The 22,787-nt window shown below is 44.2% G+C and overlaps 1 protein-coding gene across 4 annotated transcripts in view; it reads left to right on the top strand.

Annotated features, from left to right (window-relative positions):
• Positions 1-12,822: 12,822 nt before the first annotated feature.
• Positions 12,823-22,787, top strand: part of rtn4b (reticulon 4b) — a 40,691-nt gene continuing 30,726 nt past the window's right edge. The window contains exons 1-3 of one of the 4 annotated variants that reach the window (XM_060917155.1): positions 12,823-13,873; positions 16,788-16,856; positions 17,649-19,034. In XM_060917155.1, coding sequence (XP_060773138.1) covers positions 13,084-13,873; positions 16,788-16,856; positions 17,649-19,034 — 2,245 coding nt within the window. In that variant the 5' untranslated portion in view covers positions 12,823-13,083. Of the gene's footprint in view, positions 13,874-16,787; positions 16,857-17,648; positions 19,035-20,612; positions 20,788-22,787 lie in introns of those variants that run through there. The other 3 variants (XM_060917151.1, XM_060917152.1, XM_060917153.1) reach the window with 3 other exon arrangements.

Genomic DNA, 22,787 nt, shown 5'->3' with positions numbered 1-22,787 from the left:
GGGATTCACAAGGATGTCCGTTGGTGGTGTGTGGCGTGCTGCGAATGCCAATTAGTAAATCCTGCGGCCACTCCAAAAGCGCCTTTGTGCCCTCTCCCTCTAATCGAGACCCCTTTTGAGAGAATCGGTATGGATCTTGTCAGGCCATTAGATCAGTCAGCACGGGGATATCACTTTATTTTAGTTCTGGTGGACTATGTAATGCGATATCCAGAAGCGGTGCCTTTCCGCAATATCTTTGCACACAGTATTGCGGAAGCGCTCTTCCATATTATCTCCTGGGTCGGGATTCCGAAAGAAATCCTGACAGACCAAGGCACTACATTTGTCACGCACACTGCACAAACTGTATGGGTTATTGGGAATTAAGTCTATCTGCACCAGTGTCTATCACCCACAAATGGATGGCTTAGTGGAATGGTTTAATCAAACACTCAAAAACTTAATTCGGAAATTTGTAAGTGAAGATGCACGTAATTGGGATAAATGGCTCGAGCCCCTGTTATTTGCAGTACAAGAGGTCCCACAAGCCTCCACAGGTTTCTCACCATTTGAGTTATTATATGGGCGTAAGTCATGTGGCATTTTAGATGTGCTATGAGAAAACTGAAAGGAGGGACCTGTGCCTAACAAAAATGAAATGCAATATGTTCTTGACCTGCACGCAAAACTCCACACCCTCATGCACTTAACCCAGGAGAATTTATGGCAGGCACAAGAACGTCAAATCTGGCTGTATGACAGGGGTACGCTAGAGAGTTCACACCAGGAGACAAAGTGCTCGTATTATTGCCCACGTCGAGCTCCAAATTAATCACTAAGTGGCAAGGGCCCTTTGAGGTCACACGGCAAGTCGGGAATGTTGACTATGAGGTGAAGTGAATGGATAGGGGTGGGGCACTGCAAATTTACCACCTCAACCTGTTAAATTGTTGGAATGAAGGGGTCCCAGTGGCATTGGCGTCGGTAGTTCCAGAGGAGGTGGATCTGGGTCCAGAGGTAAAAAAAGTAACATCTCAAACCACTCCGGTCCCTTGTGGAGATGACCTCTCACCGACACAACTGATGGAGGTGGCCAAGTTGCAGAAGGAATTTTCCAACATGTTCTCACCCCTTCCCGGCTGCACCTACCTCATAGAACACCACATTGAGACGCCCCCGGGGTGGTGGTGTGTAGCCGCCCTTACCACTTGCCCGAACACAAAAAAAGGTGGTTCGGGATGAACTCAAGGCCATGCTCAAAATGGGCGTAATCGAGGAGTCCCACAGTGACTGGAGCAGCCCAGTGGTCCTGGTTCCCAAGACCGACAGGTCGGTCCGGTTCTGTGTGGACTATAGAAAAGTCAATGCGGTGTCTAAATTTGATGCATACCTAATGCCTCGCATTGATGAGTTGCCCGATCGGTTAGGCACTGCTTGCTTTTATTTGACACTGGATCTAACGAAGGGATATTGGCAGACCCCCTTGACTCCTTTATCCTGAGAGAAAATGGCCTTTTCCACACCATTTGGATTACACCAATTTGTCATGCTTCCCCTCTCCTAGAACTGCCACCTTATTGTGGTGGAGGGGTTTGTGTGCTTGAATGATCCTAGGAGCTGTGTTGTCGGGGGCATTACGCCCCTGTCAGGGTCTCCCAAGGCAGACAGGTCCTAGGTGACAAGCCAGACCAAGAGCAGTTCACCAAAACCCTTATGGAGAATCAATCGAGGACCGTGACATCGCCCGGTATGGCGCAGCCGGGGCCCCACCCTGGAGCCAGGCCCAGGGTTGGGGCTCGTATGCGAGCACTTGGTGGCTGGGCCTTTGCCCATGGGGCCCGGACGGACTCAGCCCGAAGAGGTGACGTGGGCTCGACCTCCTGTGGGTTCACCACCCATAGAGGTAGCCATAGGGGGCTGGTGCAGTGTGGATTGGGCGGCAGTCGAAGGCAGGGGCCTCGACGACCTGATCCCCGGACACAGCGGCTAGCTGTTGGGACATGGAATGTCACTTCGCTGGGGGGGAAAGAGCCTGAGCTTGTGCGGGAGGTTGAGAGGTACCAGCTAGAGATAGTTGGGCTCACCTCCACGCACAGCTTGGGCTCTGGAACCCAGCTCCTTGAGAGGGGCTGGACTCTCCACTTCTCTGGAGTCGCCCATGGTGAGCGGCGATGGGCTGGTGTGAGCTTGCTTATAGCTCCCCAGCTCAGCCACCATGTGTTGGAGTTTACCCCAGTGAACGAGAGGGTCGCCTCTCTGCGCCTTCGGATTGGGGAGAGGGTTCTTGCTGTTGTTTGTGCCTACAGGCCGAATAGCAGTATAGAGTATCCGGCCTTCTTGGAGTCCCTGGGAGAGGTACTGAGAGGTGCTCAGACTGGGGACTCCACTGTGCTACTGGGGGACTTCAATGCTCACGTGGGCAACGACAGTGACACCTGGAGGGGCGTGGTTGGGAGGAATGGCCTCCCTGATCTGAACCTGAGTGGTGTTTTGTTATTGGACTTCTGTGCTAGTCACGGTTTGTCCATAATGAACACCATGTTCGAGCATAGGGGTGTCCATAAGTGCATGTGGCACCAGGACACCTTAGGTCGGAGGTTGATGATAGACTTTGTTGTCGTTTCATCTGATCGCCGGCCCTATGTCTTGGACACTCGGGTGAAGAGAGGGGCTGAGCTGTCAACTGATCACCACCTGGTGGTGAGTTGGAGCCACTGGCGGAGGAGGAAGCCGGACAGACCTGGCAGGCCCAAACATATGGTGAGGGTCTGCTGGGAACGTCTGGCCGAGCACTCTGTCGTGGGGGTCTTTAACTCCCACCTCCGGGAGAGCTTTTCCCAGCTTCCGAGGGAGGCAGGGGACATTGAGTCTGAGTGGACCATGTTCTCTACGTCCATTGTGGACGCAGCTGTTCGGAGCTGTGGCCGCAAGGTCTCCGGTGCCTGTCGTGGCGGCAATCCCCGAACCCGGTGGTGGACACCAAAAGTAAAGGATGCCGTCAAGCTGAAGAAGGAGTCCTATCAGGCCATGTTGACCTCCGGGACTCCTGAGGCAGCTGACGGGTATCGGCAGGTCAGGTGTGCCGCAGCCCGGGCAGTTGCGGAGGCAAAAACTTGGAACTGGGAGGAGTTCGGTGAGGCCATGGAGAAGGACTATCGGTCAGCCTCGAAGAAATTCTGGCAAACCATCCGGCGCCTCAGGAGGGGGAAGCAGTACTCTGCCAACACTGTTTACAGTGCGGGTGGGGAGCTGTTGACCTCGACTGGGGACATTGTCGGGCAGTGGAAGGAATACTTTGAGGATCTCCTCAATCCCACCGTCATGTCTTCCATTGAGGAGACTGAGGCTGATGACTCAGAGGTGGGCTCGTCCATTACCCAAGCCAAAGTCACTGAGGTGGTTTGCAAGCTCCTCGGTGACAAGGCACTGGGGGTGGATGAGATTCGCCCTGAGTATCTCAAGTCTCTGGATGTTGTGGGGCTGTCTTGGTTGACACACCTCTGTAACATCGTGTGGCGGTCGGGGACAGTGCCTCTGGAGTGGCAGACTGGGGTGGTGGTCCCTCTTTTTAAGAAAGGGGACCGGAGAGTGTGCTCCAATTATAGGGGAATCACACTTCTCAGCCTCCCAGGGAAGGTTTACTCCAGGGTACTGGAGAGGAGAACTCGACCAATAGTCTAACCTCGGATCAAGGAGGAACAATGCAGTTTTCATCCTGGTCGCGGAACACTGGACCAGCTCTATACCCTTCATAGGGTGCTCGAGGGTTCATGGGAGTTTGCCAACCAGTCCACATGTGCTTTGTGGATCTGGAGAAGGCATTCGACCATGTCCCTCGTGGTATTCTGTGGGGGGTGCTTCAGGAGTATGGGGTTCGGGGCTCTTTGCTAAGGGCTGTCCGGTCCCTGTATGAACGGAGCAGGAGTCTGGTTTGCATTGCCGGCAGTAAGTCAGACCTGTTCCCAGTGCATGTTGGACTCCAGCAGGGCTGCCCTTTGTCACCAGTTCTGTTCATAATTTTTATGAACAGAATTTCTAGGCGCAGCCAGGGGGCCAGAAGGAATCCTTTTCGGGAACCACAGGATTTCATCTCTGCTTTTTGCGGATCATGTTGTCCTGTTGGCTTCTTCAAACCAGGACCTTCAGCATGCACTGGGGCGGTTTGCAGTCGAGTGTGAAGCAGCTGGGATGAGAATCAGCACCTCCAAGTCCGAGGCCATGGTTCTCGACTGGAAAAGGGTGGCTTGCCCTCTCCAGGTTGGTGGAGAAGTTCTGCCTCAAGTGGAGGAGTTTAAGTATCTCGGGATCTTGTTCACGAGTGAGGGAAGGATGGAGCATGAGATCGACAGGCGGATCGGTGCAGCCTCCGCAGTGATGCGGTCGCTTTACTGGTCCGTCGTGGTGAAGAAGGAGCTGAGCTAAAAGGCGAAGCTCTCAATTTACCAGTCGATCTACATTCCAACTCTCACCTATGGTCATGAGCTTTGGGTAATGACCGAAAGAACAAGATCGCAGATACAAGCGACCGAAATGAGTTTCCTTCGCAGAGTGGCTGGGCGCTCCCTTAGAGATAGGTTGAGAAGCACAATCACTCGGGAGGAGCTCGGAGTAGAGCCGCTGCTCCTCCACATCAAGAGGAATCAGCTGAGGTGGCTCGGGCATCTTTTTCGGATGCCTCCTGGACGCCTCCCTGAGGAGGTGTTCCAGGCATGTCCCCCCGGGAGGAGGCCCCGGGGAAGACCCAGGACACGCTGGAGGGACTATGTCTCTCGGCTGGCCTGGGAACACCTCGGTGTTCTTCCCGAGGAGCTGGCCGAGGTGTCTGGGGAAAGGGAAGTTTGGGCTTCCATGCTCAGACTGCTGCCTCCGCGACCCAGCCCCGGATAAAGCGGAAGAAGACGAGACAAGGCGAGACGAGTCATGCTTCCTTTTGGGTTATTTGGGGTGACCACTATGTTCCAGTGGCTCATAGACAAGATCCTCTGCCCTCACACTGCCTATGAGGCCGCGTACCTCAATGACATAATCATTGATGGCAATGATTGGCCGCGGCATCTGGAACACCTTAGGGCCATCCTAGAGTCATCAAAGCATGCAGGTCTCACAGCTAACCCATAAAAGTGTGCAATTGGGCGGGTGGAAGTACGGTATCTGGGTTTCCACTTGGGTCATGGGCAGGTGCAATGCGCGGATCACCCGTTGGTATCTCGCCCTCCAGACATTTAAGTTCTAGGTGGTCCACAGGTCGGGGGCACAGATGGTGGTGGCAGACTTCCTGTCCCGTGGGGGGGAGTCCGCTGCAGGCCAGACAGCTCCCTGACCTGAGTCAGGCGGTGGGGGTATGTGGCAGCGGGAGCTTGGCCAAGCATCAATTTGTGAATGGAGGGCGGGGTCGGGGAAGATGAGTGGCCAAATCATTACACCTGGTGTCAATTAATGTGTGTGTGTGTGTGTGTGTGTGTGTGTGTGTGTGTGTGTTGCAGGGATGGTGGAGCATAAAAGGAGGGGGAGAGCAGAGAAGAGGGCTCTCCCGACCAGAACATATGTGTGTGTGTGTGTGCGCGTGCGTGCGCATGTGTGACTGTGTGTGAGTAACAAGCGAGTAAAGCTGAAAAGCAAAGAAAATGAGGTAAATAAAGTGTGTGTGTGAAATCAACTCCCGCCTGCCTTGCTTCTGTGCTCCACCCACATCAAGGATCTGTTACATTTTCATAATATGGCCTCTTTAAAGGAATAAATTTCATGAGTGGGATGATTTGCAAATATTGTTTGCATAATGCAAAATAAATGGCTTCTCCAATGCAAACTTCTGACACCAAATCCAAACATGTCCTGACTGACTGACTTAATTTGGAGGAAAGGTGTCCTGCGATGACCTGGCGACTTGTCCAGGGTGTACCCCGCCTCTCGCCCATAGTCAGCTGGGATAGGCTCCAGCTTGCCCGTGACCCTGCACAGGATAAGTGGTTCCGGATAATGGATGGATGGATGGCAATATTGTGTGCATTTAATTTTTGGTCTGGTTCTTGGTACATTTAACCATGTGCTCTCTCTCTCTCTCTCTCTCTCTCTCTGCCGCTTTAGAAAACTGATACAGTTAGGAGTGAAAAACATTGTGCAACCTAAATAATGTAGATTAGAAGTACTGGTTACATTGTACTCTTACTGCATTTCACTCACCAGGATCTGATGGCTGTCCCAAGGGAAAAAAAAAAAAGAATATAATAATACTATTTCTGGGAAAGCAAATATCATGAATTGCTAATCATTTAATGGTAAAAGAGGTTTTTTTTAATGTTCATTTCTGTTAAAAAAATCATTCCTGATGATGATGAATCTCAAATACTATTCCATCGTTGTGCATTTCAAAATCCTACTTCCTCCCAACATTCTGCTTCCCAGTACAAATCTACGTGACTGAAATTGGAGCCATCATCCGTATCACAGTAATCCTAGAATGTATGAAGCAAGAAGCCGTCTAAGCACACTGCAAATGCAGAGTCACATAATGCAGTGCAAAGCGGTGTAGGAGGAAAGGAAGAAAGGATGATGTTACAGCTTCCTGAAAATGTCCACTGGGCTGATGTCTCAGAAAGTGCATTAGGCGTTTCATTCATTTTAGTTTCAGCACATGGATGAATATTGATTATTTTCAGAACTCCAGAAGATCAATACATGACCTGAGCATGTTAAAGGGCAGTTTTAAGCATGTTGAGATCATATGCCAACAATAGAGCCTTTATTATTATTATTATTATTATTAGTCATGTAGCTATAATAACATAGAGCGCTATACCGTGCAACATATACAGTACAGTGATTTGGGTATTATTTTGATTTTTTGAAAAGAGGAAATGTCCAGGACTGGTGTGTGTGAAATATCTTTTCTTCAGATTACATGATTTTGCAAGCTGAACATTGGCTCACATTACATCATTCCATCCGCTTACACACAATAAACCAACTTTCAATCTTTTATTCAAAAGATAAACTGTCCAGTTTGTTCATGCAGTTTTCCAGCATTAATCATCTTTGGAAGCTCCCCACCAGCGGCCTATATAAATGTTTAAAATGTTATGGAATACTACTGCACTGAACATACTGAATTTTACCCTACATTTAGGGTTGCCATGCCTGCACGAATCAGCCAAATAACCAGCCTAATCGCAAAACTCAAAAATTTCCCTTTCCAAAATCTCTGTTTCAAGTGAATTGTATTATTCCATCATAATATAATATAATATAATATAATATAATATAATATAATATAATATAATATAATATAATACTGAATGTTTCTTTTTTTAGTAAAGCAGTTTTAAAAACAAGCATTTTTCCTAACCCATTGACCTCATACATAATATAACATATGTTTCCATCAGGGGCGGAACGGTGGTGTGGTGGTTAGCACTGTCGCCTCACAGCAAGAAGGTCCGGGTTCGAGCCCCGTGGCCGGCGAGGGCCTTTCTGTGCGGAGTTTGCATGTTCTCCCCGTGTCCGCATGGGTTTCCTCCGGGTGCTCCGGTTTCCCCCACAGTCCAAAGACATGCAGGTTAGGTTAACTGGTGGCTCTAAATTGACCGTAGGTGTGAATGTGAGTGTGAATGGTTGTCTGTGTCTATGTGTCAGCCCTGGGATGACCTGGCGACTTGTCCAGGGTGTACCCCACCTCTCGCCCATAGTCAGCTGGGATAGGCTCCAGCTTGCCTGCGACCCTGTAGAACAGGATAAAGCGGCTAGAGATGATGGATGTTTCCATCAGTAAGAAATATATGTACAGTGGGGCAAAAAAGTATTTAGTCATTCACCAATTGTGCAACTTCTCCCACTTAAAAAAATGAGAGAGGCCTGTAATTTTCATCATAGGTACACTTCAACTATGAGAGACAAAATGAGAAAAAAAATCCAGAAAATCACATTGTCTGATTTTTAAAGAATTTATTTGCAAATTATGGTGGAAAATAAGTATTTGGTCAATAACAAAAGTTCATCTCAATACTTTGTTATATACCCTTTGTTGGCAATGACAGAGGTCAAACGTTTTCTGTAAGTCTTCACAAGGTTTTCACACACTGTTGCTGGTATTTTGGCCCATTCCTCCATGCAGATCTCCTCTAGAGCAGTGATGTTTTGGGGCTGTCGCTGGGCAACACGGACTTTCAACTCCCTCCAAAGATTTTCTATGGGGTTGAGATCTGGAGACTGGCTAGGCCACTCCAGGACCTTGAAATGCTTCTTACGAAGCCACTCCTTCATTGCCCGGGCGGTGTGTTTGGGATCGTTGTCATGATGAAAGACCCAGCCACGTTTCATCTTCAATGCCCTTGCTGATGGAAGGAGGTTTTCACTCAAAATCTCACGATACATGGCCCCATTCATTCTTTCCTTTACACGGATCAGTCGTCCTGGTCCCTTTGCAGAAAAACAGCCCCAAAGCATGATGTTTCCACCCCCATGCTTCACAGTAGGTATGGTGTTCTTTGGATGCAACTCCGCATTCTTTCTCCTCCAAACACGACAAGTTGAGTTTTTACCAAAAAGTTCTATTTTGGTTTCGTCTGACCATATGACATTCTCCCAACCCTCTTCTGGATCATCCAAATGCTCTCTAGCAAACTTCAGACGGGCCTGGACATGTACTGGCTTAAGCAGGGGGACACGTCTGGCACTGCAGGATTTGAGTCCCTGGCGGCGTAGTGTGTTACTGATGGTAGCCTTTGTTACTTTGGTCCCAGCTCTCTGCAGGTCATTCACTAGGTCCCCCCGTGTGGTTCTGGGATTTTTGCTCACCGTTCTTGTGATCATTTTGACCCCACGGGGTGAGATCTTGCGTGGAGCCCCAGATCGAGGGAGATTATCAGTGGTCTTGTATGTCTTCCATTTTCTAATAATTGCTCTCACAGTTGATTTCTTCACACCAAGCTGCTTACCTATTGCAGATTCAGTCTTCCCAGCCTGGTGCAGGTCTACAATTTTGTTTCTGGTGTCCTTTGACAGCTCTTTGGTCTTGGCCATAGTGGAGTTTGGAGTGTGACTGTTTGAAGTTGTGGACAGGTGTCTTTTATACTGATAACGAGTTCAAACAGGTGCCATTAATACAGGTAACGAGTGGAGGACAGAGGAGCCCCTTAAAGAAGAAGTTACAGGTCTGTGAGAGCCAGAAATCTTGCTTGTTTGTCGGTGACCAAATACTTATTTTACCGGGGAATTTACTAATTAATTCATTAAAAATCCTACAATGTGATTTCCTGGATTCTTTCCCCCCATTCTGTCTCTCATAGTTGAAGTGAACCTATGATGAGAATTACAGGCCTCTCTCATCTTTTTAAGTGGGAGAACTTGCACAATTGGTGGCTGACTAAATACTTTTTTGCCCCACTGTATGTTTTTGAGGAAGACAGCTTGGTGTAAGATTTATTCTTCTTCATGTTTGCCATGATCATAGATCACACTTCGGGGTAATTTAACTTAGCCAGGAATGTTTTAGGAGGCAGAAGGAAACCACAAGTAGATCACAAGTCACACTGTAGGATGAAGTTGGTCTACACAAATTGCATAGTGCTACCGTACTTTATGATATGTAATGCATCAGGATGATGAAATGAGTCACATGGAATGAATGGATCTGCTGATTCTTTGTCATGTCAATTGAAAACAGGAAAGAAAATTAAGCTTCAACAAAGCATATGGAAGATCTCCATCATCTACAACTCCAACTAGGATTTTCCTGAGCACCATATATACAGTATATATGTATACTTGTTCACCATTTGTTGTTAAATCCACCATTCCAGCTAAGTTGACCAATGCATACAATGCTGTATACTTGCATCTATCTATCTATCTATCTATCTATCTATCTATCTATCTATCTATCTATCTATCTATCTATCTATCTATCTATCTATCTATCCAGGGGCGCCGCCAGAAATTTTGGGCCCCATGAAAGATTAGAATTTTGGGCCCCCCAACTTTGCCCACCCTCGTCACAATTGCACTATTGTCATTATTTGACTTTTGATAGCCCATGGACCTTGAGTTTGTGACTTTATTACACTTTATGTATTAACCTACCAGGGACTAAATGAAAACTGGTCAGTGACTAATTCTGGTGCATTTACAATCACAAATGAAAATTCAAGATTTTGCATTTCATTTTGATCAATTATGTACATATTTCTTCATATGTTGTAACCTCTATCCCTCTTTTATGTGTGCTGCGCTTTCTCCAGCTCCTCAATTTGAAACCAATGGTTTAGAACGTGTGAACATTCCACACACGTAACCATGTCAAACACTTGACTGGTGTCCGTTATTAGTAACACTTTAATCTAGCAAACTGTATATGGCGCTCGCTCATTAAAAACTTCAATCCTAAAGCATTTATGGGTTGTATTGCTGCTTACCTCCTTCTCCAAAGGGGGGTTCAGTGGTTTGGTAGGGCGGAGGTCCCCCTGAGGCTGAATCTGTGCATATTTAGGGCACCCCATTAGTTATAAAACTGGTTATTAGCACTAGTTATTAGCACCAGCATAACGTAATATTTCATCTTGTTTATCACACAAGTCAGTTCAGTTATTAAAATGGAAAAAATGTCACTGTACAAACTGTAAAAGTGTTCTCTTGATAGGCTAATCCAACCACGTTCATGCTGTTCATTTACCATTCGCTAATATTTTGAACACACATGTGAGCGATAGCTACTTTTCTTTGGGAAAAACTGAGTGACCAGTTGCCTGCCTCTCCGGTCCCTCTCAGCTTTCAGCTGCCTTTCTTTACGTTTTTGACAGCCACTCTTCATATTTAGCGATCATAGACTGTACGCACTCCACTGCTGGCTGGCTGGCTGGCTGCTGCACCACGACACAGCAGCAAGTAGCGTTGCACTGATCAGCACACAGATTTAACGCATCGCGCTTCTACCAGAACTGGACCGTACCATTTCGCAAAAGGGGGAGGGTTAAATGACAATATGTTGAAGAACTCAAGAAATAGACAACCTTGTTCAATTAGCTCATTTTACCAGATGGAATATTGCATTGTTGTTATTTCAAAAGTCTTATTAAAATCATTAAAAGCATATTATCAGCCCCTTAAAGGGCCCCATGGCAGTGTTTGGCCCCTAGAATTGTTCTAACCTTTCCCCCCCTGGCGGCGCCCATCCATCCATCTATCTATCTATCTATCTATCTATCTATCTATCTATCTATCTATCTATCTATCTATCTATTTACTTATGGGACTCATAACACATTCTACTGATCACTTTATTTTTCCTCTTTAATTACTCATTTTATTTACCTACTTATTGTCTTATGTCTATTACAATTTGAAATTTTATGTGTCCTTATCATTTGATGTGGCTCATACAGCTGTGACAAAACAATTTCCCAATTTCCCTCAGGAATCAACTGTCTACACTATATGGCCAAAAGTATGTGGACACCTGATCATCACACCCAGATGTTTTTCTTCCCCAAAATGTTCCCACAAAATTGGAAGAACACAACTGTATAGAATGTCATTGTACGCTGTAGCATTACAGTTTCCTTTCACTGGAACTAAAATGCCCAGACATGTTCCAACATGACAGTCACGCCCCCAAAAGCTAGTGGAAAGCCTTCCCAGAAGAGTGTCACATCTTATAACAGAAATCTGGAATGGGATATTCAGCAAGCACATATAAGAATCATTCACTACATTTACATGCACAAAATATTCTGGGGTTTTGCCCTGATTCAGAAAAAGACAATGTTACTACTAAGCTGTTTACATGGTGAATGAAAATGAATATTCTATTAATAGTCCTGTTTACATGCAGCCATGCATACTCTGAATGTATGTCTGGTTTGTGTAAAATGCACAGAGCTGACCATAAACAGGCAAAAAGCTGTGTGTCAAGTGCTTGAAAAACCCCAGTTGAGACTCATATTCTGAATGCACCACTGTATACTTGTCCAAAGCACTGCGAGTTGGCATGGTGGTTAGATTGTCTGGTTTTCAACTGGGAGACTGTGAGTTCTACTCGCAGTTGGGTCATACCAAAGAAAGAAATGGAGATTGGCACCGCCTGATATGTCTTAAGGGCCTGGTTACTTGGATGGGAAACTACCAGGGAATACCAGGAAGGACTTAATAGGTTTCCAAAAAATGCTCCTAAAACCTGAATAATATTGGCATAGCCCACATGACTTAATCGGAAAATGCCAAGTTCAGAATAAGGGTTAAAGTGGGGGGCTAGTTCTCTGGTAATCCCAAGGGTTTGACTTCCTGCTCACATCTGTATTATAGCATGCCTTGCCAGATAGCAATAGGTATCCTTTTTATGGTGGTCTTTGGTATGACCCGACCACAAGTAGAACTTACGATCTCCTGGTCGAGAGGCGGACACACTAACCATTAGGCCAGCCCACGGTACTGTTGACAGGACCTGTAGCAAATTCCGAATACTGTCATATTTGGAATAATTGTTGACTTTTAATGTGCATTTACTGATGGTCAGGTGTCCACAAACTTTTGACCATATAGTGTATCAATCCATCCCACTATAAAGTCTCCTGGAAGCTCTTCCATTTATGTAATGTGAAACAATTTTACACAAAATTTAAAAAAGCTTAGATTTAAGATATTTTAGATAATATACAGTTATAGACTTCATATTACAGAAAATTTAGGGCATGGTGCTTCTCTATTATGTTGCTATAGTCTGGTCTGGAGTAGGCGTGGGGGCGTGGTTTCTGGGATGTATGGGCGGTGATAGACGAGGAGGATAGGGTGGATTCCTTTCTCTGCTGTGTCATTGGCTGGATGACGTGTCAATCATTAGTGCTGATTTCAATATTCTGCAGCAGCAGAGTGATTCGGCTTGAGCTGGTGTGCAGCTGCTGTTCCTCTGTTTCTCCGGTGGTTATCACTTTTTTTTTTTTTAATCTGAGAAAATAAAAACACGGTGCCGGTTCGGAGAATAAACTACAGTAGAGAGAGACAGAGAGAGAGGGAGGAGGTTTTTATTTATTTATTTTTTAAGCGGGCGTCGCCATCTTCTTGTTAAATAAATATATATTTTAAAAATACAGGCTGGAGAGTAGTCACGTTTTCAAGATGGCAGACGCCGAACAAGTTTCCTCCACAACTCCAAACGAAGTGGAAGAAGACGAGATGACGCCTTGGCGTGAGTCAGGTTTCAGTGAGGCCAGAGTTCAGAAAGAACTGGTTCAGGATGGAAATGGAGGTTTGTTCGGTGGAGAACAGTATATCCAAGATGTCAGAGAGGTGCAAAAAGCAGCTCATGTGGAAGAAGAGGAGGAAGAAGTGAGGAGGAGACAGGAGGAGGAGGAGATGGATCTGCTGTACACAACCGAGAACAAAGCCGAGGAGACAGAATGTCTGAAGAAATCTCTTGATTCGATTTCTAAACCTGTGGAGCGTGAAAGCAGCCCAGAGGAACCGCACAGCAGCACTCAGGATGAAATTACAGCATTTAGAGAGGAAGAAGAAGCCTTAAAACTAGTGGATCTGAAACAGGTGGAGGAGGTAGAGGTTCGAGAACCTGTACAAGCTTTCACACAACTGATCCAAGACCAAGACCCTGTGGTTTCATCTGCTACAGAGCTTCAGGAAGCTTTCAGATCAGAAGAGATCCAGGAGCAGATGATTATCACCACCAAGCCTCAAGAGGTCTTTAAGTCTGAGCTGGAAGCACAAGATCAGGACTTTGACATTAGTAAATTAGCAAAGGAAGCCTTTTCAGCTCCTGTTGAGCCTGAGAAAGCTGCAAGTTTTGGAACAGTAGAGGAGAAAAAAGAGCCAGAGAGGAAGAACCTGGTGCTGGAGGAAAGCTTCAGATCCGACTCCGAGTCGACTCCTGCAGCCTCTGCGTCTCCATCAACCCGTGAGTGAAGCGTTTTTGTTTTTTTGTTTTTTAAAGTTGTAGATAGATTTAACTGAATTACATTCGTTTTGGAATTTTTAAAATTACGCAATGGATTATTAATCAAAATTGGATCCGTTATGATAAAATATTATAATTATTATTACAATGATGACAAAAAGAATCATAATGTCGGATGAATCTTTAACGGATTCTGAAATAATTCTACCAGTATTTTGATAATGACACCTAGCTTGCTAGCTAAACTATGACTTTGTGGATAAATATTTCAAAGCTTTCCCAAGTGACTTCCCAATAAGTGAATTAAATCATGAATATTCCTCCAAAAATTGAGCAGTGACTGTGTCGCCTTAATTAAATGATTCAGGAGCTAGTAGCATAGATGATAGATGACACAGATGTACTGTAGCTTAGCTGTGAGGCTAGCTAACATGCTAGTCAATTTGTGCCAAAATTTGTTCAACCGTTTAAATCACATATATACATATGAGGACATATGCCATTAAAACACATTCTCGTTTGTAGGGCTGTTTAAATTTTAGAAATAAGCTTTAATTGAAGCACTTTGTCCATCTTTGTTAATGCTAATTCATGCTATCGCTAGTGGGGTGTGTGCGTTTGGTTTAAACAATAGGAGCCTTCAGTTGTGTGGTTTCAGGGCATACAAATACACAACGTCAGTAATAAAATTATGTACTTTTTTTTTTAAACCCAAGCTTCAGGTATAATGAATAATATTAAGTAAACAGTAATATAAGGTTGTCTTTTAATTATTGAGGTCTGAAAACAAGGTACAGGGCTTTTTTCCTCCTTTGTAATCCTGTTAAAGCTTTATTTTTCTATTAAATGTATTATACTTTTTTTTTTTTACAGTAGGTAGGGTTGATGTGAAATCTTGTACCTTTTATTTTATGCTCATGTCATTGTTATCCACCTCTGCCATCTGGATCTTGATGGTTAGGTTTTATATTTACCGTAGTGATTTGTGCATATTGCATTGCTAATTAATAATAAATTCATCATGTATCAGTATAGGCTTGTTAAAAATGCATTTCTTTCTCTTTTTGAAAATACTTCATTCATGGTGCACTTTGCAAACTGAAGGTGTGTGCGTGCGTGCTCTTGTATCTTCGCTGTCAAGTGCCAAATGCAATGATGCTGCACATTTCAGCAAGTCTTAGATTTTAGAATTTCGTTCACTGGTTTAAACTTTGGCTCGATCGCATGGACCACACCCTTTTGCCCAGTGGATCTGGGTGGGGGGGAAGGGACAGGACAGGATGGGTGCTGCTATGAAATGCATCCTATATATAGAGTGGTCCTTACAGCCGATGGTGTTCATTTCAGCGGTTCAATGCTGTAACAAAAAAACCCTACACACACTCTGGGTGTGTCCCTTTCTCCAGTGCCTGACTCTTTGTGGGCCTCGTGTCAAACGTTTCAGTGGTCGTCGTCTGTGGTGCGCAAGTTTTGTTTGAGCAGGCCTCGACGGACAATGTAGTCTTTAAAGATTAAAGATCACTCTTGCCTTGTTTTATCTCAGGCTTCAGGCTATGAAAAGTCTTCCCAAAAGTTCATAACATGTATATAACGCTTGTTATAAACCTGCACAAAGTGATAAGCAAAGGTTAACTTTTGCACATTTCTGCTCCGTTTTAACTTTCACACTGTGTGATTTCACTGTACAATTATTACACATGTTATCATACTGTCTGAGATTATCCCAAATTTAATAACGGGCTGTGCGAGAGCCTGGAACATATGTCTTCTCCGTGTCAGATGATAGACCTGCAATTTAAGCTGCAAAATGACTATATTCTGACAACTTGGTCATTGGTCATAACACCACTTGGCCGTTGCAAAACTGGCTTCAAACATCTTCAGGACTCTAGGATAAGTCAGTTATGATATTCATCACAATTATTGTTTATTATTATTATAGACAAACATTGTCTTTTTTTTTTATAAAAGGGAGTTCATGAACAATCTGGAATGAGTTTCTGGTTTGTGCTGGAAACTTTTGTGTTTTGCTTTATTGCACAAAACGTTGATGTTTTGAAACAGGTTGTGTTATACTTGCTGTGTGAAGTACATGAAGCAGAAGTTTGCCTTTCGGGACTTTTTTTTTTTCTGCTGAAAGCACGTACAGATCTCCCTCCTGCAATCTTTTGACTTGGCAATGAAGAATAACAGAAATGTTCATCTTTGTCTGGCTTGTTATGCCATTTCTGATGTACAACAATTTATAAATCTTTTTTGTAACAAGGTGGGTCATTATATGTGAAGCCTGTAGTTTGATGTTCTGATCTCCAAACCAGGGATTCCTGTTGAGTAGAAAAGCATGTCCAATGGAGCAGGAACTAAAGAGGCTTCTGGAAGCTTGAGTACGTGACAGACAAAAATATCACTCGTTATTTTAGGAATGTCGTATTATCCTTTTAATACAGGGGTCTTCATAAGGTCAGTGTGGCTGTAAGGTTGTTATTCCAACTTGTCAGGAGCCACAGCCCTGGTGAGGTTAACGAATTGATCTTCAAACAGCTACAGTATTAGGTGTGGCTTCTGTCTGGCTGGAATTCAGCCACATAGGCTCTTGCAGATAAGATCAAAAACCATAATGTAATATTCATGGTATTGTTTTTAAGGATGATTTATCATCTGAATTCCACACATGCCGAATCATCCAGTTGAGTTCATGGCATATCTATCAAGATCCTTCTGTCTTAGAAACTTGGCAAGGACAACTTTTTTCAAACTTGTCCACCACTGACGCCTTGGCGATATCTATCTCGTGTCAGATGTCGATGGGTATTATTGAATAATTTTTCTAGTAATTTTCCTGGCTTGCTCACACCTTCTGGTATTCATCATCTGTCCTTCTCATACATTTTTTTTCCCTTATTTGTTCCTTCAGATGAACCCAGTCTTCCTTCCTCTGCTGCTGCCACTGCTTCTTTTCCGACTCTGATGCAGTTGACTTCAGGCAAGTCCTTTCTTCTTGCTGCTAATTCTGCTTTTACTTTTCATGCTCAGGATGTTTGGCTTTACAACATGTTTGACCACTAACTGGTTGCTACTAACTGACACTTTATCTAAAAGGCAAATGTTGATGATTTACTGCTATTGCTATTTTTAACACTTATTTGGCAGTCTCAGTTGAGTTTTTGGAAATGTTAAAAAAAAAAAGTTTCTGTATTTATTCAGAATACAGGAATTAACAGTGGATTTGCATGTGGTGACTTCTTACACCACAGTTCCAACGCCTTTAAGTAAATAAGGATTGTAATTTGTACTAATTTTAACATTTTCTTACTCTGTCCACTTGAGTAGAGAATTCTGCTTCTGTTTATTTCCCCCCTCTGCTCTCTGTCCTGACTGTGAAGGAACTTCCCTTCCAAGATGGCAAGAGTCAGCCCTCATTTTAGATCAGTTATGTGCAATATCATGGAATGTTAATGGCCAACATGTTACAACTTCCTCATCATCTGTCTAGCAGAGTTAACTAATTACAGAGGGAAAACTACCTTCGTGGCCTTTCAGACTAAAACAACACAAAGAAAACTATCCAAAGGTCACTAGCTTTGAGAGATGTCACTTTCTTTAAGTAGATTGCACCATGTGAGGTTTATCGACCAAAATATAGTCACTATAATTTGCTGATTTGGAAAGGTGACAAAAATATATGACCTCTCCATTGGATCTTTTCCATCTCAGGTCCTTCCTTAAGTACATGTTAGCAATAATTTGTAACTTACCGATACCTCTAATTCAACAGAATACGAGGATTCTTCGTTAATAGCTAGCACACAGCCCAGCCTCAAAACAACCATGGATTCATTCGGCAATGATTCACCTTCCAGAAGCATGCCCAGATACGACCCGGATGTATTAAACCAGTCCGATGATGACTTGATGTTTGAAACGAAAAAGAACCCTTTCCAAGACTTCTCGCCTGTCGAGAAACCCGCAAGCGAGTTCTCCCCTTTTGGAGAAACTACAGCAGCAAAGATGTCGGATAGTCCATCTCCAGATCTGGTCCAGAACGCCCATGACGGAGAGCTGCAGGACAATTCGCTCAAGCAGGAGTATGAGCAGTCTTTTGATTCCAGAGAAGCAGCCACCGAGTCTCTGAGGCAACAGCTTGCTTCGTCTGACTTTTTTGGGACTGCTCCTAAAGATAATGAGGAATCTGGTTTGCCACCATCTCTCCCAGATATTTTGAAGTCTTCACCACGCAAACACGATAAAGTAGACTCGGGATCGTCAGAGGGAAGTCCTGATTTCAGTCCAGTCCATAGGAGTGGTAATGATTCACCAAATGCTCCTTTTTTGCTGTCTGCCAACAATCCATTTGCTTTCGAAGCCAAGGTTCCTTTGGTTAAGGAGATGACCGAAGAGACTGAGGCAAGGGCTGCAGAAAAGGCAAGGATTGATGAAGAAGAAGAAGAAGAAGAAGAAAAGGTTTCAGAGCAAATATTTGGCACATTTGATCTTGTTAAGGAGACTGAAATTTCTACAAAAGGCACTGAAACCACCATTGAAGACCAAGATGATTTTAAGGCTTTGAGCCAAGATTCCGCTCCGATGGTTGACCGGTTCGAATGCCTCAGCTTTCCAACCGGAAAGGCCCAAGAACACTCTGACTCCGAGAGCCCATCTGCAGATTCACTCTCTCCAGTCTTGGAGGCCATGGCAAAGAACCCAGCAAGTTTCCAGATCGAACCCGAGAAGAACATTGTGCAGGAGGAAGCAGAGGCGGCGGATGAGATTTCTGAGCAAGAGGTATCATCTGAAGAGTTCGAGTTTGTCGAGAAGCCACCTCGAGGTGCCGTTGATGAATTTTTGGAGACGCTTGAAAACTCAAAGTTTGCAAAGGCATCAGAAATGGTTGATGATGATGAGGACACAGCTAAATTTGCAGAGCAGATGGAAGAGATGATCCCAGCTGCACAAGAAACAAAGAGTCAAAGTTACTTTCTCCTCACTGAACCATCAAACGAGACCTCTCCAGCGAGAGGTAAGGCAGGCCTTGAGTTGCCCGATTTCCAAGTGCCCTCCCAGGCTCCTCTGGCACCTAATCCTGTGGTCAAAACTGAGATGGTGGCTGTGAAGAAGGCAGAACCGAAAGACCTCAAGCTGCCTAACCTGAATGCAGGAGCAGGTAACTCTGCAGGCAATGTAACGGCTCGTTCCCTTTTCATATTTGTGGGTGAATTAATCACCTTCCAGTCATCCCTCCAGTTCCCCGTCGTCATGCCCCTTCTGTCCTCGTTCTGCATGGCGTGACGGTCATGATGCATGCTTGTGGTCATTTGGTGAATGGGTTTTTTTTTAAAAAACTTTATTTGCTTTTCACCCTGTTTGTTCATATCCATTCATTACTCCATTACACCATAGATAGACAAATATACACAGTGCCCTCCACAATTATTGGCACCCGTTGTAAAGGTTATAAAAAAAAAATCCACCTCCTGGTATATTTACTTCATCTCACACTGAAAAAATTAGAAAAATCCAACTTTTAATTGAAATTTTTTCAGAGAAAAGCAAATCCCTCATCAAGAAATCATTTAGACTCTCTTTTTGGTTCCCATCTCAAACCAGTTTTAATTTGGCAATTGAGACTGATTACATGCTCTTGCATCGCTGACCCTGAGGAAACATTTTTGACTTGACTGCAGTCTTGGAAGTTTTGTTTTGCTTATCAACACACCAGCACCACCACCCCTCCCCTGATTCACTGGTTAATGAGTCACGCATGGTTAAGAGTGTCAGGGTGATTTGTATTAAAGGTCATCTGTAATACGGACTTCAGAAGTTATTAGAATGCTGAGTGATCTTTTCCATCACATGCTAAAGTATGGAGTCAGTAAGAGAATGTGTACGGGTTATTTTTTATGTCAGTTTATTTAAAAAAAAAAACCAGTGTGAAGTGCCTCTGTTTGTTTGGGAAACAGGTTGCCAGGGTGTGATTTAAATTTATGCTCCTGCATTGCGACACACCAGCTCATCTAGTGCACATAAAACGCTTGATTCTATTCCAGGAGAGCCAGCCATGCCAGAGGGCAGGCCATCAGACTTTTTGGGCGTTTATACTGAGATCACACCTTGATCCCAAAACCCTCAAGGTGCACCTTGTCCTTGCAGATTTGCCTGTGACCTTTAAAAGAATGAGAATAGCTAATAATCAGTTACAGATGATCTCGTAGGTAGTTAAGGTTTAACTACAAATAAAAATTGGGGGGGGGGCTAAAAGTGACAGGTTGTCAGGCTGACTTCTGGGTTTCTTGAAGTTGGACCAAGGTGCCATCTAGTGGCAGTATGTGCATGCATTGCTCATGATGAGCTCATGTATTTTCTTTTTATGTCCTGGGCTGGTTGTTTCACCGCCTTAATGCACAGAAGAGCCACCTATCAAATAACTTAAAATGATTGCTAACATTATGAATTGTCTGGCACCTGATGGTGTATTTTGATATTGATGAGGGGACAGGAAGTGTATATCTGTTTGCCAAGGCTGAATTTAAAGAGACGGGTATGCGTGCTTGGTGCGTGGGTAGGGCGATGGAGGGTTTGTTGGGGGGGAAGGAGTTGCTGCATCGGTGCATTTAGAGGTTTCCCGAGCCAGCAGACGGTCAGGTGACCTCCATCATGCAGCCAGAGAGAGAGGGGTGGGGGGTGAGCAAGAGAGAGAGAGAGAGAGATCACTGCAGTCATCACAGTTAAGGCAGCGTTAGTTCTCGTCATTTCAACTTGCTCCCTCCGCCCCACCCGCCACTGCAGCTCCACGCTCGTCACCCGGCCTGGAATGCCAAGCTGATCTCCTGCAGATCTACCCTAATCATTGACGGGGAAAACCATGGACAATCACGACAAAAAGGCATGCCAACCTTCACCAAACTGGAGAGATAAGGGTACAAACTCTGAGCTTGTTTTTGAGTGATTTCTGAGAGGAAAGACTGCTTTTGGTACCACTTGTTTTGCTGAAATCAGTCTGGTCAGATATGTTTCCATGTCCTTGCCTGTTTAGAGTTGTTTGCATGTTGTATATTTTGTATATCTAAGGGTGTCATGTTTCAGATCTATCCTGAACATGTGCTTGCTTGTTAGTTGGACCTTTAGACCCAATTTTGCTTTGTTGTCACGACTGAGTTGGTGTGTCCAAAGGTTTTAGGTTGAATGGTGCCAAACTAAACTTCTCTGCAGATCTGCAGTGACTTTGCCATTTATTTGCACGAAACTGTGCAGCTGCTCCTGGTGTGGTTAGAACCCTGGGTGATCTGGACCTACAGCTCTGCACTCCCTCTTGCTGTTTCCAAAAATGTCCCGAGTGCAGGTCCAACATTACAGTTGTCGGTTGCCATCAGTTTTGGTGTAGTTTACAGGCGCCGGGCACCTTTTGGGTACTTTGTGTTGGCTGACGATGATGTGTTGCTTTTATGACCAGTGAGATTGCATTGCAACAGTGAGGGCATTGTGCTCAGGGTCAGTTCCATTTGCCACAGTAAAAGTGATGTAGTCATGATGGGACAAATCATTATTGCAGCAGTGGTGACTTAATTCTTGCTGGAAAAACATATTCGATAAAAATGGCCTTTTAAAGCGTTTGTTGACCCTAACGAACTTCTGGTTGGCTTAAGATGAATAGTGTTTGCTACATCAGAACTGCTTCTTGGCATTAAGAAGGTGTTGGAATTTGTGGAATGGGATTATTTAGCGCACTCGCCTCTGTCACTAGCAGCATTTAGACAAATAAAGTACAATTTTACTTTGCTGCATCCCTCACAAACTATAATTGGTCTCTTGCTCTCGGGGACTGTTCACGTTCAGGGTTGTGTTATTGGCAAAATGTCTGGTAGAGCTTAACGCTATTTCAGGGACCTATTTATAGGAGTTGGCAGTACATCTGGTTAAAGTAGGTCATCCAAAATGTAAGAGCAACTGTAAACAAAATCGCAGTTTGATTATAAATGATGTCTTGATTTTTGTAATTTTGTCCGTTGTGTATTAAGACAGGTTACCAAAATCCCCTAAGAATTAATTAATAAGGTCAAAGTTTATAAGTACCACCAGGAAAGAATGGTGGCTGGCTGACCACTCTCAAACCCACCTTGTATTCTTGGCCGTCCAATCGGTGCCTAATAGCTGTAATCCGCAAGGTTTCAGGACTTTTCGTACCCCTCAATATTTCCCGTGGACGTAATTTCACTTTGAATCTGCTCCACGTGTCATCAAAATACAAGACTCGGGTGCTCAGAGTAGAACTTGTTTGCGATGCAAAACCAAAAATAAAGCCAAAGGTTCTTATTAACTCTAGATTAGACTCATCAGCTCTTGTTTTTGCAAGAGAGTCTGGCAGGTTTTGATAATTATGGTCAGGAATCATTTACTTTCACAGGAACAGGGTGTTTGAGTCACTGTAAACAGACACAGTGTTTCAAGCAAAGCTTTTGAAAAACAAATTTCAGATTGGTGACAATACCCTTTCTGTAAAAACTGTCAAGAGTATTCACTTTTTAATTAAAAAAAATTCTGTTTTTATTTCTCTTATTGGAAAACGGCGTATGGATGTGTTGAGATCCAGTCAGATCCTGAAGCTTGTGGCCAGAAAAGTGTACAAAATGTATCCAACTTTCTGTAAGTGAGTTGAGGGTGGTGCATCTTTAGGCTGAAGTTGGCTGTAACACAGCCAGGGTAAAGTTATCTATAGGCGATTGAGCAGTTCCTAATCTGATTGTAATATTTCCTTTGTGGGTGAGAATGTTTCCCTGGACGTTAGTCAGTGTGCCAAAGTCCGCAGTAATGCTTTTTTTTTTTTTTTTTAAAGTAACTGCTGCCACTTATGCAAGAACAAGCTGCTTGAGTAAAGAAAAGAGAGTTGGAGAGGAGTTTTTTTTTTTTTAATTATTTTAAA

The sequence above is a fragment of the Neoarius graeffei genome, chromosome 3 (assembly GCF_027579695.1).
Source record: "Neoarius graeffei isolate fNeoGra1 chromosome 3, fNeoGra1.pri, whole genome shotgun sequence".
Taxonomy (NCBI): Eukaryota; Metazoa; Chordata; class Actinopteri; order Siluriformes; family Ariidae; genus Neoarius; species Neoarius graeffei.
This window is presented reverse-complemented; position numbering and strand designations above follow the sequence as displayed.